We start from the raw sequence: 18306 nt of genomic DNA on the forward strand, positions 1-18306 counted from the left end.
TTTAACTATAAGGCCCAATCCCAATTCTGTTTTTGTACCCCTACCCCTCCCCTTCCCTTTGGCCCTTAAAACTGAGTGTGAAGGGGAGGGGCTTCAAAATTTACCCCTAAAAAATGGGACGGCACTACAACACCTGCACACTTCATCATATGTCATGGCGATCTGATGCTTCATATGAGATCAGACAATCCCTACTGCTGTAGTTATGTCTAGTTGTTTTTTTTTTTTTATATTTATCTGCAAGAAATCACAAGGCATATATTATGTTATCATAACTATCTAATGTGGCAGTAAGATCGTAACTATACTGCACATATACACAGTGGCCATATTCATCTATGTAAACATACCAAAAACAACATTAACATAATAGCAGACACTGTAAAATGCTCATTCACAGCCACTAGACTTTTCTGACAGGGTATTCGAGTGTCAGAAGGTTGTGGGACTGCTGTACAGAAGTTATTATAAGGGATTATAGAAAACAAAATTTTGCGTTTTTGATTTTTTTAAAAAGCATGACGGTAAAACACGAACGCGGTTATTAATATATTAAAACGCATGTTTGTTTGTTGTAAAAATTTGTAATGACAAAAAAATAGTAATTTTTGGATCTCCTTTCAGGTTCAGCGATCCTGCTGTTGTGACTGGTGTATTCTGGGAAATTTTCTTACCCCTTGGTTTCGAGTGTGGTCCTGAAAAATCTTAGTTTGAAGGGCTATCTACCCCTTCCCCTTAGCATTACGCCTTCAAGCTAAAGAGAATTGGGACAAGGGGTAAGAGGAAGGGCTATGGGGTAGAATTGAGATTGGGCCTAAGTTTTCTTGGCGGGTTTGGGCACACCCTGTGCGTAGAGCCCATTTTGCGCTGTTATTTTTTTCTATTTATTACTATGAAGCTGTTTTGTCCCCAACATTTGTGGTTTTTAAACTGACTAAACAAGTTTACAACATTTCATTTAAGCAAAAGAAGAATAATGTAAGGGTGGAAAAAAGCAAATAAACAACCAAATCAAGAGAGCAAACATCGGCTATGTTCCACTTTACTTTTTAGATATTTGTGAACTTCTTTCAGCACTTTCACCTTGCTATTTTCAAGTGTGTTCCTGCAGTTGAAGCTCTTCCAGTTTTCTGTTATGAATGTCTAATACAGATTACTGCCACCTGCTGGTGTAGAGATTGATTTCATCTCTTACGAATGCAGAATGTATGTGCCATACAGCATTGATTCTAAGAATTTCAAAATTGCTTCAGAGTCTTATTTTTAACAGCAGAGGGATCCAATTCCTCACGCATATTGCTTAAACCTAAATTAATTATTAATAAGCTTAGGAAATGTTTACACAAATTACAAGTGTGTTCACAGTAAGCTGTTGTTGCATTCCTTTTAAGATATAAAAAACAATTTACATGATTCCGAGCTCTTCCTCTTGATTATTTGAGTGTATGGTTAAAAACTAGCCTAGAGCACCATCTGCAGTTAAGTAAAATAGCCTAGAGCACCATCTGCTGTTGAAAACAAGCCTAGATCGCCATCTGCTGTTAAAAACAAGCCTAGAGCAGTGTTTCTCAACAATGTTCTTGGAGGACCACCAGCTTTGCACATTCACTGTCTCCTTAACCAAACACACCTGATTCTGATCATAAGCTCATAAGCAGAGACTGAAAGACCTGTAATGAGTGTGAAAAACAAAGGAGACATTCAAAACATGCAGTGTTGGTGGTTCTCCAGGAACATGGTTGAGAAACACTGGCCTAGGGCACCATCTGCTGTTAAAAACAAACCGAGAATGCTATCTGCTGTTAAAAACAAGCCTAGAGAAATGTTTCTCAACCACATTTCTGGAGAACCACCAACACTGCATGTTTTGAATGTCTCCTTTGTTTTTCACACTCGTTACAGGTCTTTCAGTCTCTGCTTATGAGCTTATGATCAGAATCAGGTGTGTTTGGTTAAGGAGACAGTGAATGTGCAAAGCTGGTGGTCCTCCAAGAACATTGTTGAGAAACACTGCACATTTTCCATGTCTCTTTAACCAAACACATGTGATTCTGATCATAAGCTCATTAGCATTGACTGAAAGACCTGTAATGAGTGTGACAAACAAACATGCATTGTTGGTGGTCCTCCAGAAACGTGGTTGAGAAACACTGGCCTAAAGCACCATCAGCTGGTTTAAACTAAGCTAGATTTCTTGCATTATTATTTTTGCCACAGCTCTAACGTAACGTGTAGCTGTTGGCTTTTTCACTTGTGTACCCCATGTTGATGTTTTTTTTAGGCCAACTATACATGTGAACATGCTAGTTTGTTTATCGCAAACGATGGATCATGTGTTCGCTACTGTGCATGTGTGCGTTGCATAACTGATCATTTATATAAAATTCAAATTAACCACATGCAACAACCACAAAGCATTACCAGTGGTCGTTGTTATAAAAAATAAGTATATTTGAAAATTAAAAAAATGTATGTGTGAATGCCTCTTGAGAGCGACTGCATAGAGCAAAATCTGTAGGCTGTGAAAGGAGCAAAGCCATTAAAAACATGTTCCAGTTTTAAGTCTTTTGGTAATTAAACAGTCCTTGTTTGGATGTGGTCCTTCATAGGAACGGGTTCTGATTGTGTGTATCTGGATCTGCAAGCATGGTTTTGCTGGACAGTGGTAGCAGTGGTTGCGGTAGGGGTCCAGGGATCAGCGGCATCACCTGTGAAGACTGTGTGAAGGTGTTGGGCAAAGAGCTGGGCTGCTGGCTGGATGCCATGGCCAGAGACGCATTGAATGGGAGGGATGAGGGTGCAGGAGACGTGGAGCTGGGACGCATCTGATTAAGCGTCAGACGAGGTGCTTCATTTTGGAATGGATTAGAGGTTGTCGGAGCAGGCACTCCTAAATTAAAATCAGAATAAAAAAGTTATTATGGATTTTGAAGTACCTGACCAAATGTAGTTTAAAGGGTTAGTTCAACCAAGAATGTAAATTCTGTTATTAATTACTTGCCCTTATGTCATTCTAATCCCCTCAGACCTTTGTTTATCTTCACACCACAAATTTGTAGATGAAATCCAAGAGCTTTCTCAACAGCACTGGTCTTAAGACTAAGCCTGTACTTATTGCACACCCTGATCTGAAGTGGATGATTATGGTGAACAAAGTCATTGTCACAGGGTTTTTTGTCATAAACAAAAGGTTTACTGTTTCTTTATATGATTACAGTTGAGGCAGGAAGCGCGAAAGAAGGAAAACGTAATTGTAATTATAAAACTGAATAAATTAAATATCAATAGTCAAATATGAGAAAATTCTAAAGAAATTGCATTGTTCTGTGCTGACTTTTATAAAAAGTTGTATAGTTCATCTTTTGATCCTGATTCTGCTACACGCTTTTTTAACTCCCTGCCTGGTTGTGATAAAATTAGTGGGACAGATAGAAAAGTTTGATCTACCTCCTTATTTAGAGGAGGTCTAGGAAGCCATTACTCATCTTAAACTCAACAAATCTCCTGGTGTGGACAGGTTATCTTTTGAGTTTTATAGATTATTTGCAAAACAGTTAGCTCCCTTCCTTCACAGAATGTAATTTAATAGGCTCTCCTACACTTACACAAGGTCTTATTACATTACTCCCAATGCCCAAAAAAAGATGTTCTGTTTCTTGATAATTGGCGCCCTATATTTCTTCTTAACAATGATTACAAAATTTTAGCTTTCATTTTTGCTAAGCGTATCAAAAGAGTAATTGATTCTATAATAGATGACTCTCAGTCTAGCATTTTACAAGGAAGGCATATTTCCAATAATATTAGATTGGTGTAAGATATTATTGATTGTTCAGACCTAAGCATGGGACGATAACCATTTTCAAGGTATGCCACGGTTTGGAAAATTCAAGGTTTTAAAACAGTCAAAATTTTCTGCAATACCGTTCCTAAGGTATGTGTACTATTTTTTATTTAAACAATCGTACACATAATGACGCATTGTCATTATGGGGTATTGTGTGTAGAATCTTGAGGACATAAATGAATTTAATTCATTTTGGAATAAGGCTGTACAAAAAAATAAATAAATAAAATTTGGAAAAAGTGAAGCGCTATGAATACTTTTCAGATGCACTGTAAATGGGGTTACACAGAGATTTATCACTTAGAGGTAGAATTTTACTTTCTAAACCACAGGGTCTTTCGCCTCTAGCTTATTTTACAGCATCACTCTATATAGATTCTAAGACTTCTTAAGACAATTGATCAAACCTTGTTTAATTTTTTACGGAAAAATAAGCAACACTATATTAAAAAATCTGTAGTTTTGAATAATTATGAAAATGGCTATTTAATTTCATCAGTTTTGCTAATCTTAATTATACATTCAAAATTAATTGGATTAATCAGCATCTTAAAAATCCTGCCTCTCTGTAGAATTTTATACCAAATTTGTTTTTCTCTAAATTACAGAGTTAAATTTTTTTTGCTCTTGTGTAATTATAGTCCTGAGAAAATTGCTTCCAAATCCTTTCATAATCAATGCGTGTTATCATGGTCTTTAATTTACAAGAACAACTTTTCCCCACATAATTATATAGTTTGGCACAACAGAGAATTATTGTACAAAATTTTGTCAATTTACTTTGATAATTGAGCAAAAAATATATAATGTATGTTAGACAATTAATCTGCTGCGTAAAACATATGCTGGATAAGTTGGTGGTTCATTCCACTGTGGCGACCCCAGATCAATAAAGGGACTAAGCCAGAAAAAAAAATGAATGAATGTTAGACAATTATGTAATAACAGAGGAGGGCCTTAAAAAGGATGAGGATTTTTTTATCCCATTACAAATATCCAATTACTGCTAAAGAATTTGCTATTGCTTTTGGAGCAGTCCTCTCTGGGATTATGCTTATAAAGGAATGGGACAGTACCACATCTAAATGTGCTAAAAACAGTTCTTGGTAAATTACTATTTACCACAAAGCCAAATAACAAAAAAAATCTGCTCTCTATTTTAGCGTGAGATAATCTCTTGTCCTAATGCTGTCTATTATTAGAACAGACATATAGGTAATACAGGGTTTCTGCAGGTTTCATCAAGTCAAATTTAAGACTTTTTAAGACCCTTTTAAGATTATATCAATTAAATTTTAGACTTAAACAGGGCTAAACTCTAATGATTATTTCTAATGGCTTGATTATTTATAATGCTTGCCACAAAAAAATCTAATGTAATTGTTTTTTAGAGACATAGTTTAATGTGTCTAGAAAACTCTAGTTGTAAACACTATTTTCAACATAATACTACTTACTTTTTTTAAATGACAAGTTTAACATTGTTAAAAATATATTTATTGTGGAGGAAATTAGATAAATAATCAAAAATATATACTTGTTGGCTTTTGGTGAAAAAAGTTTCATGCCTATTTAAATATATTATGTCTACTCAACCTTTACTTCTGTAAATATTTTTTGTATGAATGGATGATATTGTAAAGGGATATTTTGCTCTGTTATTATCATGAGGAAATTGTGTAATTGTTTTTAGTTTTCTTTCCCTGCTTTTATTAAGATGGATTGTTGGTGATTGGATGGATGTCAGCCCGATTGGGTAGCTTTACTTGGACTGAGGAAAATTAAGACCTGTTTAAAATGATTTAAGACCTATAACACAATGTTTCAGTGAATTTAAGACTTTTTAAGGCCTAAAATTTTGTTTTTTAAATTTAAGACTTTTTAGACACAGCGGTACCCTGTGATATTAACTGGAAAAGAGTATGGACCTTACCTCACAAATTCCTAATGTACAATAAAATCCATGAAGTGTCTTATAAAATTATACAAAGGTTTATTTCTGAAGATTTTGATGTAAATTGCTTCTTCTGCGATCACCAAACTGAAGATCTGTCTCACCTTTTTTGGAATTGTGAATATACCAAAAATGTTTGGAAAGATGCATTAGGTATATTTAGTGGTTTAAGCCCTGATATTGTGTTGAAATATGAAAGTGTTATTTTAGGATTTAACCATCAGAATGAACATCCAGATGTTTTTTATTTTTTTAATCTTATTATATTTCTGGCTAAATATTTTATACACAAATGTGTACATTTTGTAAGCGTAAACCTTTTTTTTTCAGAATTTTTTTGAAGATCTAAATCTTTATGTCTTTGATTTCTGAATCCACGAATAAGAAAGCTGTAAAAACTGAATCTGTTTAAAAGACACATTTCTGTTTTGCTACCTGGCATGAAAATGTTTCATTTTGTTATAATAAAAAATTATTACAGTTGAACCACTGAAGTGTTGCAACATTGTTTTTTTTTTCTGTTTTGTTGTGGTCTATAGAGGACAAGAGTGATCTCTCAGATTTTATCTTAAATAACATAATTTGTATTCAGTAGATGAAAAAAAAATCTCAGGAGGTGGAATCGACATGAGGGTGAGTAATTACTAACAGAATGTGTATTTTGAGGTAAACAAACGTTTTAATAATGGTGCATTCTGACCTGATAAAAATGGGTTGAAGTTCTTGGTAGTAGGATTGGGGGGTATCAGAGATTCCAAGTTGACAAGTGAAGCTCCAGATGGACCCAGAAACGCCTCAGGAGTACTGCAGGTTCGAGGAGCTGGTTTTGGTAGACCTTCGCCAAGGGAAGACAAATTGAAAGGCTCAGGACAACCGTGGCCATTCACATTTGCCTGACCTCCATCCATAGCCTCATCAAAAAGATCATCATCTATATAATAAGAATTCAACATGGAAAAATAAAATATATAATACAAAATGCACACTAGCATTCAAGTATTTGGGGAAGGTAGTGCTTTTTAACACAAGACACCCTTGTACTTACCAAACTTGATTTATTTGCTCAAAACACTAAATACAAATTGGGAAATATTTAATATTATATGGTAATTCAAAGTGTTATCATTTCCAGCATCATTACTCAAATGATCCTTCAGAAATGATTTTAATATTATGATTTGGAGCTCAAGAAACATTTTAACTTATCACTATTACTTATGGTAAAAGCATTTTTTAATTTAGTTTTTCAAACAAATACCTAATAACCCCAAACATTTGAATAGTAGTATGTTTGAAGAAAAATAAATGAAATGGTGAATAAAATAAACATTATTTTAAAATAAATTATTAATATTAAATCATTAATATTAATGAAAAGGAAACAAAAATCAAAGTGATTGCCTGAGGGACTTCCTGCACGAGGGGGTGTAGTTTTGAGAGGGCCAATAGATCCTCGCCTGTCCACTATGGGGGGAGAAAAGGGATCCACTCCAGCCCCTGAAGGATTTAAACACCCATAATATACTGAAATCCGAGACCATATATATTATCTCTAGGTCATCGCTATGCTACTACAACCCTACATTTACCTAATAGAGACAAAAGATTACCATGCATACTTGGGAAAGTAAGTTTTTTTTGAAAAGTTAAATATATTTTTGATTAAAAATTAGCATAGGATTAATAGCATCATTAGGATATTTAGTATATTACAGGGTGCAAACTTGTCATGGTTAAAAAAAGGTGACCCCATATAGTCCACAGCATAAACAAGTACACCCCCTTTTTGAATATAAATATTTTTACAATTTCTCAGTGAATCTAGAAAATATAATTTGGTGTATTTTCATTAAGATTAATAACTTAACATTTTTAGGAATGGCATAATAATACATACTACAAAATTTAAAAAGTAAACATAAATAACTTTTCCTCTTTTCCTTATTAAAATTTGACTTAATATCTCCATTGGTGTGTATTTTTTTTTGCACTGTGATCTTAAGTTATTTTTTTAGATTTATTGCAGTTGTGGCTTTGGTACTGCCTAATGTAATGTACAAGCATATCTTATTATATGGCATCCTATAGAAACTATTAATTCCAAAGAGATCTTGTGTACTAAGAAAAATGTAAAAAATGTTTGAATCATAACAGAAAATTGTATAGTCATATAGTATATATATATATATATATATATATATATATATATATATATATATATATATATATATATATATATATATATATATATATATATATATATATATATATACAGTTGAAGTCAGAATTATTGGCCTCCCTTTGAATTTTTCTTTCGTTTTTAAATATTCACCAAATGATGTTTAACAGAGCAAGGAAATTTACACAGTATGTCTGATAATATTTTTTCTTCCGGAGAAAGTCTTATTTGTTTAATTTCGACTAGCATAAAGGCAGTTTTAAGGTCAAAATTATTAGCCCCTTTAAGCTATATTTTTTTCCATAGTCTACAGAACAGACCATCGTTATACAATAACTTGCCTAATTACCCTAACCTTCCTAGTTAACCTAATTAACCTAGTTAAGCTTTTAAATGTCACTTTAAGCTGTACAGAAGCGTCTTGAAAAATATCTAGTAAAATATTATTTACTATCATCATGGCAAAGATAAAAATAAATCAGTTATTAGAAATGAGTTATTAAAACTATTATGTTTAGAAATGTGTTGAAAAAATCTTCTCTCCGTTAAACCGAAATTGGGGAAAAAACAATGATTCTGACTTCAACTGTGTATATATATATATATATACATATATATATATATATATATATATATATATATATATATATATATATATATATATATATATATATATATATTTATATTTATATTTATATATATATGATGACCCAACCATTATTTTTCTTTTCAGACAACTTTGTAAATCTTGACACATTATTGATAATTACTACTGATAACCTGTCAGGCTTCTGAATAATCATGTTGCCTGTTTAATTAAAATAATGTTAAAATGCAGATGTTAATACATGAGCATAGGCCTTGGAATTTCCCCTCCTGCCCAATACAAAAAACAACATCAAATAATTTGATTTACATGTAGTTTGTCAATTCTATATGTATGTAAGACTCTCGTGTTCTCTATGTTTGCATGCCATTGTAAAACACAAAGCTCTCAGTAAATTGCCATTCAATCAGGTGCTTTTTAAAGTCCGCTAGAACCAGAACCTGCGACCATTTTTTATTTTATTTTGACAGTTTCTAGAGAAGCAGATTTTTAAATGAGAAAACAGTGGGTGTGGCTTGTTTTTTCTACTGCAAGTTGATTGGATGTAGTAAAGTAGGCATTTTATTCAGAAAGATTGGGAAATGGGTTTGGGTTATTACAACCTAACAGACACCTCCTCCTCACCATTTCTGCTTGTTGTCAAAACTGACAGTTAGAGGGGCGTGGTGAAGTATGTTACCCACGCCCAATACCTTTTTTAGAATTTAACTGAAAACAAAGAGGAAATGCTGCATTTTCAGATTTTAATTTAGATTACAAGGATTGCAAACTATTTTTTTTTCTTAATGACATGCACAGATGAATTGTTCACCACAAAACTAGCTATTTAAGCTAACAAAATCATATGGTTAGTTTTAATTTCATTTGTACTTAAAGCTTAGTATAGTCAAACGCATCCAAATCTCAAAATTTGCAGAAAGGTGACAAGTTTGCACCCCTGTTATCAAGCATTTTAGCTTCAGTTTATCATCATGCGGTTGTAGATTAAGTTTGTACCATGTTTAGGGGAGATCCAGGTGTGATTTGTAGACACAGAGCTGGAGGCATTCTGAGGGGCGTCCCATGGATCAGAAGTTTGCTGTCGATGTGCCCAGGGTTGGGAATATTCACTTGATGCAGGTGGTGCAATCCATGAGCTTCCATGCCGACGGATTGAAGAGGTGGGCTCTGCAAAAGAGGAGTTAAGCATTACATCAAAGCAATACATCTGATGGTTTATGCTCATTTCATTGCTTAAATGTGCACCAATAATAATTTTTTTGTTTGAGTGCCACTGTGTGAAACAACAGTTGTCTTGAACTTAAAGCTGACACATCACCTTGTAATGTAACTGCTTAGTCCTGTTTGAAGTTATCCTAACAGGAGTAAAATATTAGTTATAAGCATATATTGTGAGTTACATACAGTGCATACTGAAAGTATTCAAAGCAATTTTTCCTAAATTTTGTTATATTACAGCTTTAATCTAAAATGGATTACTTTATTTTTCCTTACATTTCTACAAACAACACCACATGGCAACATAAAGGAAGTTTGTTTGAAATCTTTCCAAGTTTATATATATAAAAAATCTTGAGATGTTTCTACAATGATTTTCTTCTAGTGTCTGCGCTTTAAACTACTGTATGATTATATTTTTAAAATGAGCTTTTCCATTATCATGGCAGAGGCATCAAAAAACAGATATTGACTCTGACCCTAGCAGGTCTTGATCTGGAAAAACACTTGTATAGAAGCAGTAAACATTTTTTGTTAATGCCATCATTGGGGAACGCCTATTGTTACCCATTCACCACTGCATTAGTCACCCATGATTCATTGACTTTGAAAAATGAAAACATTTAAATATATCCAAATACTGCATGAGTCCAAATGCAAGTAAAGCTAATTATGGTGATTGAATAATTTCTTACTACAGGTGAAGATTTGTATTCTTAAAAAGTGCATAGAAAACACATACAGTCAAGTAAATATAGGCCTGTATGAATCTACTATTATGTGTCTTGAGAAAACTGGTTGTATGAGTAGGAGTAGAAATGTGAAACATGAAATGTGTATATTATGATGTAGGAGGAACAGAAAGTTTAAAAGCAGAACCATGATCAAATTCAGAAGTTCCGGGAGAGACTTTGGTGTATGTCTGTCAACCTCTCACTTTACATATACATATACATATACATATATATATATATATATATATATATATATATATATATATATATATATATATATATATATATATATATATATATATATATATATATAATGTTCTTACTCTCAAATGATTCTATGTAATATCCTGTAACATAAGTCTCAGTTGTTCCCAGAATTTGTTTGTGAAGTTTCAGTTCAATCTCAAATATTCTATAATAAACAATGCAGAGAATGCCCCTTTTGGATGGAAAGAAAAGCCACTTCAGTTACTTCGTCAACAACAAATTAAAAAATCTGCATTTGTTTTAAAGCCTTGACAGTTTAAACTCCTGCTAAACAGACATGAATCATGACCACAGCAGTGTTAAATTTGTCAAAGAAAATAAGGATTGTTAAAATGTTCATTGCCTATGGCTTGAAACAAACAGAAACTTGACAGGTCTGCAGCAGTAACATTACTGAAAACTATGCACTCTAATCTGTTCTTCTAATGCATGAACTGATGAAAAATAACAATGGTTAGTTTTTATCTTTTTGAGTATATTTCAGTCTTGTCTTTCTTCATCAACAGTATTGCATGCTGATGTAGTCATGTCATCCCATCTTGTCCTGGGGCCTGTTTCAGAAAGGTGGTTAAGTGAAAACTCAGAGTATTTTAAGCCTGAAATGAGAGAAACTCTGGGTTTTCCGTTTCAAAATGGCAGGTTTGTTAAACTCGAGAAAGCAGGGTAAGTTTTCTGAAAGAGAGGTAACTTTAACTCAGAGTCAGTTGCTGTGGTAACTTACTCTGTGAACCTAACCTGGTCAGGAGCAGGTTTCTCTAAACTTGGAGTTTCGCCTTAACCATTTCAGTATTAATATTATATTATTAATGACCTCCAGAGCGTCTGTAGCTTGTCAAGAGCGTCTGTTCTCCGCGTCTCATGGTTTTAAACGCCCCCAAGTGTTCATTGTGTCAGCATTGTCTTCTGAGGTGCAAGTAGCCTACAATAATTAAATAAAGATAAGATTGACGCAGCTTCTTTTACCGCAGTAAATTCTGTTTTTACTGTAAATTATTGGTTTAATCAGGAAGTGACGATTTTGTTCTCTTTGACTTGTTGGATGGAAACGCTGCTTTATTCGCACATCTTTTATGCGTTATTCCAGTTTTGCACATAAATTGAATTAATATATTTGGATGGAAACATAGGTATTGCCTAAATTTCAGTCACACAAAGAACAAAGTCACGTACGAGAATGGCTTGTTCTTTTTTAATAAATAATTAGCTTAAATTCACTGACCTTCGACAGGAACATGTACTGTAACTAGATTAATAGGATTATTATTCTTTCTAAAAACTGTTGTTCTGCTTACATTCATAAATGTCATATCAACCTCTATCACTTGATCAATAAAAAAGGCAGACACACACAAGTGCACTTTTAAATCTATTAAAATGTGTATAAATGTGGGAACGTGTGTAAAAAATGTATAAACATCACACATAACATTAGTTATTTTATTATACTTAAATATTTAAATACTTTAAATGTAAAATTACGCATTAACTTGAGCAGCTGTTTTCCCAAGATAACTGTCTCTGTTTTCCTGATGCAGAGTTGTTGCTTTTTAAAATATATAAAATATATAATAAAATATGGTCATATTTGCTACAACTTTGCATGAGCACATCAAGTTCAGCTGGAGAAAGAAACGGTGATCTCTTTTTTAAGATGTTGCCATAGTCACTCGTAATATCTGCACTCCATTGATAATGCCTTTTTATAGTTGCGGTGTGCTTGCTTAACTCTGAGTTGGTCTACTCAAAGTTGATTGACCAAACTCAGATCCACTATTCTGAAACCAATAACTCTGAGCTTTTAATCTCTCGGTAAATCAACTCAGAGTTCAAGTTTAAACTTTGAGTTGGTTGAACTTCCTTACTGAAACAGGCCCCTGATCTTGTAGCCCGTTTCCACTGAGGGGTACGGTACGGCCGTTTCCACTGTCGAAAGGTAACAAAAACCGTACTGTACCACTTTTTGGGTACCCTCTGCAAAGGGTACCTAGCACGACAAAAAGGTATCAAAAGGTGGAACTAGACGTTTTATTTTGCAGTAAAGTGATCTCAACAATATTTACCAAAAAACACTTGGTCCACCTTTACAGTTGAAGAGCACTTACTGCTAAGATACAATCATACTAAATCGCAGGGCTTACCCAAACTATCCCATGGGTCAGACCGCAGAGGACCAGCCTGCGCTAAAGCACCTTGGCCTCCAGATGAATCCCAAGCACTGGCAGCAGAGGGCAATTCAGGAGCCGAAGTGAAAATATCTGCAAGATCCAGCATGGCAGACTGCCAACAGGAAGGAGAGAAAAGCGCTTTCAGCACATTCAGAAATATTTTTTTTAGGTCAATAGCGTATGCATCTATACAAAGCCTGAAATGGGGACAACTAACTGCAGTACAGAACCTCGAACAGTACCTTGAATTTATTGTGACAAAAAAAACTAAGCCAGGCAATCCTAAATCTTTCAGCTCATCAGTGGGTGTGTCAAAATGTTACAACTTATTAATTGTATAGTTTTAAATGAAAGCACAACAATAAGGAGAAAATACTGATCAATAATGCCTAAAAGTGTTAGTTTACCCAAAATAGAAACTTATTATTATTATTATTATTAATTACCCTCACATCTTTCAATTCCCTGAGAACTTCAATCATCTTTGGCTCATCTTGAGATGTTCAAATTTCAGAAAAGGAAACAAACATATTGTCAAAATATTCCATGTGACTTCAGTGGTTCAACTGTAATCATACGAAACTCTGAGAACTCTGTTCCAAAAAACTGGTAAAAAAAGTGAAACAGTATAGGCAGTATGACATTTTGCCATTAGAGTCAGCAGTGCAACACAAAAGTACCGTAAACACACAGAGACAACCACTAAAGACACATGGACGGTTTTGACGGTTTTGACACATGGTTCCTTCTCTAAACATCTCCGGACCATTGCTATCTACAGAGGAAGAATATTGGAAAAAATGTACATTGCGACATTTAAACTGTATGCAATTTTTCACAAGTTAAATAATAATTTTAGATTGATTGGGAAGGTTTTGTAGGAGAGTGCATAAAGTATAATAAACAAATTACAAGCAATAAATAAAGTAGAGCAAATATACAAATTAAGGAGTCTAACAGTATACGAGTACAGAACTAAAATAATCAAACGTACAATAAAGCTGTATATTATTTATTGCGTAAATATTTAAATACAATAAATCTTTGTTAAAGCTACAAATGTAATAATTCCTTGTGCCCAAATGCTTTAAACCAGTGGTTCTCAAACTTTTTTTTACCAAGTACCACCTCAGAAATAAATTGTCTCTCCAAGTTCCACCATAATGACCAGTATTGAAAAACAGTAGCGTAGGCCTAATTAAGAAGCTACAGCACTGCACTGTTCAAAAACGAGGCAGATTAACTACTTGTATTTTAAATATATAATTTGGAATTACATATTTAAATTAAAAAATTAGATCTGCTGCACATCATTTATAGTAGGTGTGTGTCAGAAAACTGAGTGATTAAGTGAATAAATACACTGCTTGACCAACTCATACATGCGGTATTTCCGTGATTTGGTGCGAATATGAACACATCTTAAGTGAACCGCGTAGTTCGCATTAACCGTGCACTGACCACTGTTTTCAAGCAGACTCGGGTACAGTTTGTGGCCCCTCCGTCTGTGCACAAAGAGACTAACTTTATGTTCTACTTCTAAGCTTCAAGCATGGCAAAGTTGCTTGAGTGTTCTGAGTCTTGTGCCATTTGAATCACATCCATATTAATTAGTTTAAATCTGAGGTAACAAACTAAACCGAAAGCCTTGCTGCTTAACAAAACAAATAACTTTATATATCGAAAACACACATTATTTTACACAACTACGAGCACACATTTAACACATTTGTAATAATTATTTTACCAATGATGGAGCATGGGGAGGTTCCTGAGTTTGCAGTAACTGAAATACCAACACAACAGCACAGGTCTGTAGGTCTCTAGCGCGTATCTGCTCCGAAAGCGCCAGACGCCTCTTCCTCTGGCTCTGCGCCAAGTGGACTGATTTTTAACATCTGATGACACGATGCACTAAAGTAAATATTCTAAGCACACCGGTGTAATCGTACACTTCAGGGAACAGCCAATGCTGTCTGATCACATTTCTCAGTGTTATCGTACGCATCAAAGGGTTAAAAGTTTGTTCATTTTATTCTTTTATTATTGGGAGATTCTTCCGTGTACCACAAGAAGGAAGCCCATGTATCACTAGTGGTACACGTACCACAGTTTGAGAACTAATGCTTTAAACACACTTAAAATATTTACACACAGGCCTTAAAAACAGAAGCAATTGATAATCTTTGCGTTTATTGAGGTTAAACTAAAATGACTCTAAAATTGTCTTGTGTTCTAAACTGTTGTACTTGGTCAGCTATAATCTGACTTCACATTGCACGTCCTGTGATGTGACTATTGCGTATTCACACATTGCGTAATGATGCTAAAACGATATATTGTGCAGCCATAAAGAGGGAGCTCTCAGATTTCACCTACAATAACTTAATTTGTGTTCTAAAGATGAACGAAGATCACAGATAATTGGAATGATATGGGCGTGAGTAATTAACAGATTCTTTATTACTGATTGAACTAACCCTTTAACTTGACCATAATTTTTATGTCAATGTTTGCAGTAGGAATCTTATACATCATAGTAAGTGTGGATTTTACTTTGTTCCTCACACTGTAAAACCCAAACAGTCAAGGTAACACAAACAATTTGAGGAAACCGATTGGAACAAACCATTTAAGTTCAAAAACTAATTCTAACGAGTACTGTGAACTTCATCCATTTGAGTAAATGAAGCAATTTAAGCACTGTAAAACCCAATAAATAAAAAGAACTCAAACCAGTAATGTAAAACCCAATAAGTTAAGGCAACTCAAACAGTTTGAGGAAACCGATTGGTACAAACCATTTGAGTTAAAAAACTAGTATTGTATTGTAATTTTACTCTATTTAAGTTGAAGTAATGAGGTATTTAATTAACTCATTACCTGCAACACTAAGTTCAAAACTCTTTTCAAATGAGTGTAGTTAACGTTCAGTAAATTTTGAGTTAACTACAGTCATTTATTTGATAAAGTTTACTGTTGGGTTTTACAGTGCATAACTGCTTGCAGAATACTCATTTATGGCTATGTCTCCGCCTGGTATTAGCATGTGTTGTCAGTGATCCAATCACAATATGTCAGGTTTAGACATTTAGTCAATGGATGATAATGAAAATGATGGCAACTATCATTTCAATCATAGTCCGTTTGCTTGGTACAGTGCAGCAAGGTATAAATACCTTGTTTTAGTACACTTTTTTACAAAGTGTATTATAGCAATCTTGTTTTTAGTTAGTACACAACACGTTTTTTTTTTTGATGATTAAAGATTTGACCACACTAACATTATGAAAATAAACCAATTGAACGTGTTATCAAATAACTCTGCAAGTAGTCGAAAGTGGAAAACACATTAGACCCTATTTAAAGCAGTTTTTAGCATTGTCCACTTGTGATGGACTGACGAAAGCACGTCAAAACCAGGTGTAAAAATTGAGCTTATGTATAGCAAGCAAGTTTAATGAGTGGTTTCATACTCCTCCTTTGGCTTCCATTTCTCGTTTGCTCTCCTCAAGTGCTTTCTGGAGCAGAGACTCATCCCCCCGGCGGCTTCTCTCCTCCTTGTGAACAACAGAGAAGAGATCAATTTATGCTTAAGAGAGAAAATCTACATAAAGTAGTTACAAATGTTTTTCATAATTTCATGAATTTGGCTGTTTGTGACTATTTAGTTCAGATATCCATCATTGATCCTGAATCATTTTTAAAAGCTTTTTCACATATTAATTGAGCTCTTTGTGAAATTGCAAAATGTTGGTTTGTTGTCGGCTGTTTATTCAGTTATTAATTTCTTGAACAACACACTTAGCATTGCACCTCACTTTGACAAATGCACTTTAGCTGCATTGCACTTTGACAAATTCACAAAACAATACTGTGTAAAAAAAAAAAAAAAACTTTGATAATTACAATTCATCTCCAATTTAACTTTTACTGACAAGTACACATAGTAGGCAATTGAGTAAAAGTACAGATACAGGTACAGATTACTCCAATAGAAGAATTGAAAAGTCATCCTTTTCAATATTACTTCAGTTAAAACACAAAAGTACTTGATTTTTTTTATTTACTTAAGGAAGTCAAAATGGATTGGGGATGGTGGGTCTTTTTTGCTGTCCGGAACAATTTTAAGTTTTTAGCGTCCCTCATTTTGGGGGATGGTAGGTCTTTTTTTAGGGGGATGGTAGGTCTGTGGAAAGACCGAGGCACCATTTACACCAATATGTTTTAGTTTTAAAACGCATAAGTTTTGCTACAATTATGCCATCCGTCCACACTACATGGGAGTTTTTGAGCCCTGAAACAGCCGTTTTCATTCTAAAACGCTGCTGCTCCGTCTCAGTGTGAATGGGGGAAAATGGAGACTTAAGTGGATTTATAAGGAATTTCACCTGGCAATAAAGAGCAAATGACATTTAACTTTGTATTGTTGAAACAGACACTGTTCTGGCTCTGCCTGTTTTATTATTATTTTATTTATTTACTTGTCATTGAATTATATTATTCTGTATATTTATCAAGGACTACATATTAATCCAGTAGTTTTTATGATACGTGATTGTGAAATACATAGTTCTGTTTATATAATAATAACTGCTTCTGCTCATAGCAAGCATTTATCTTTTAGTATATTTATGCTGTGTAACATTTTGTATAGTCATCTTATGTTGTATAAAACTGATCTGAACATATTTGATGTAACATTTAATTTGTTCAATACTTTAGTTTTATTTTATGGTTTTACACATTTTAAATCATCTGAGCTATGTCTTCCTGGTGTCAAGTCTGTTTATTGAGTAGAAGCATTTAGCTTGCTATAAATTAAGGCAGTGTAGATGAACACAATGAATCTAGGTCCATTTGTGCAATGTGGAAAACAACAGAGATACAAAGAAAAAGAAAAAAACGAAAGTACAGTTTTATCTTATTAATTGCATTTAAATGTATGTTCGAATGCTGCTCTGTGCAGTCAAATAAAGCACACAGCAAATTAAAGTATCTTTGGTGTTTTTGTTTTCTATTAAACCAAACCTCAGTGTGTGACAACATTAGCATGAACACAGAGGACACGGTCTGTGTCACTAAACTGAAAACTGCTGATTTCTCCTGATCTTAACATTCTTTAAAAACATCTGGGATAATGCAAGTACACAAGTTAGCAAAACATATAGCACTGTTCTGGTGGTGTCTGGATGGTTTAATAAAAAAGTGATACATATTGTGCCTCTAATGGATTATACAGCAGAATTTTTTAAATGCTTTTTCAAAAAAATGGATATAAAGAAATTCAACTTCCAGTCACAGCTAGAGTTGGTTGGTTGTTCCAAATCTGTAA

General features: G+C 33.8%; 1 protein-coding gene across 3 annotated transcripts in view; it reads right to left on the bottom strand.

Annotated features, from left to right (window-relative positions):
• Positions 1-212: 212 nt before the first annotated feature.
• The window catches only part of epn3a (epsin 3a), a 103433-nt gene continuing 85339 nt past the window's right edge, over positions 213-18306 (bottom strand). For all 3 annotated transcript variants that reach the window (XM_056454152.1, XM_056454153.1, XM_056454151.1), the window contains exons 6-11: positions 16448-16531; positions 12945-13083; positions 9584-9754; positions 7203-7298; positions 6502-6732; positions 213-2890 (exon numbers count right to left, since the gene is read on the bottom strand). In XM_056454152.1, the coding sequence (XP_056310127.1) occupies positions 2604-2890; positions 6502-6732; positions 7203-7298; positions 9584-9754; positions 12945-13083; positions 16448-16531 (1008 nt within the window). In that variant the 3' untranslated portion in view covers positions 213-2603. The remainder of the gene's footprint in view (positions 2891-6501; positions 6733-7202; positions 7299-9583; positions 9755-12944; positions 13084-16447; positions 16532-18306) is intronic.

The sequence above is a fragment of the Danio aesculapii genome, chromosome 3 (assembly GCF_903798145.1).
Source record: "Danio aesculapii chromosome 3, fDanAes4.1, whole genome shotgun sequence".
NCBI lineage: Eukaryota > Metazoa > Chordata > Actinopteri > Cypriniformes > Danionidae > Danio > Danio aesculapii.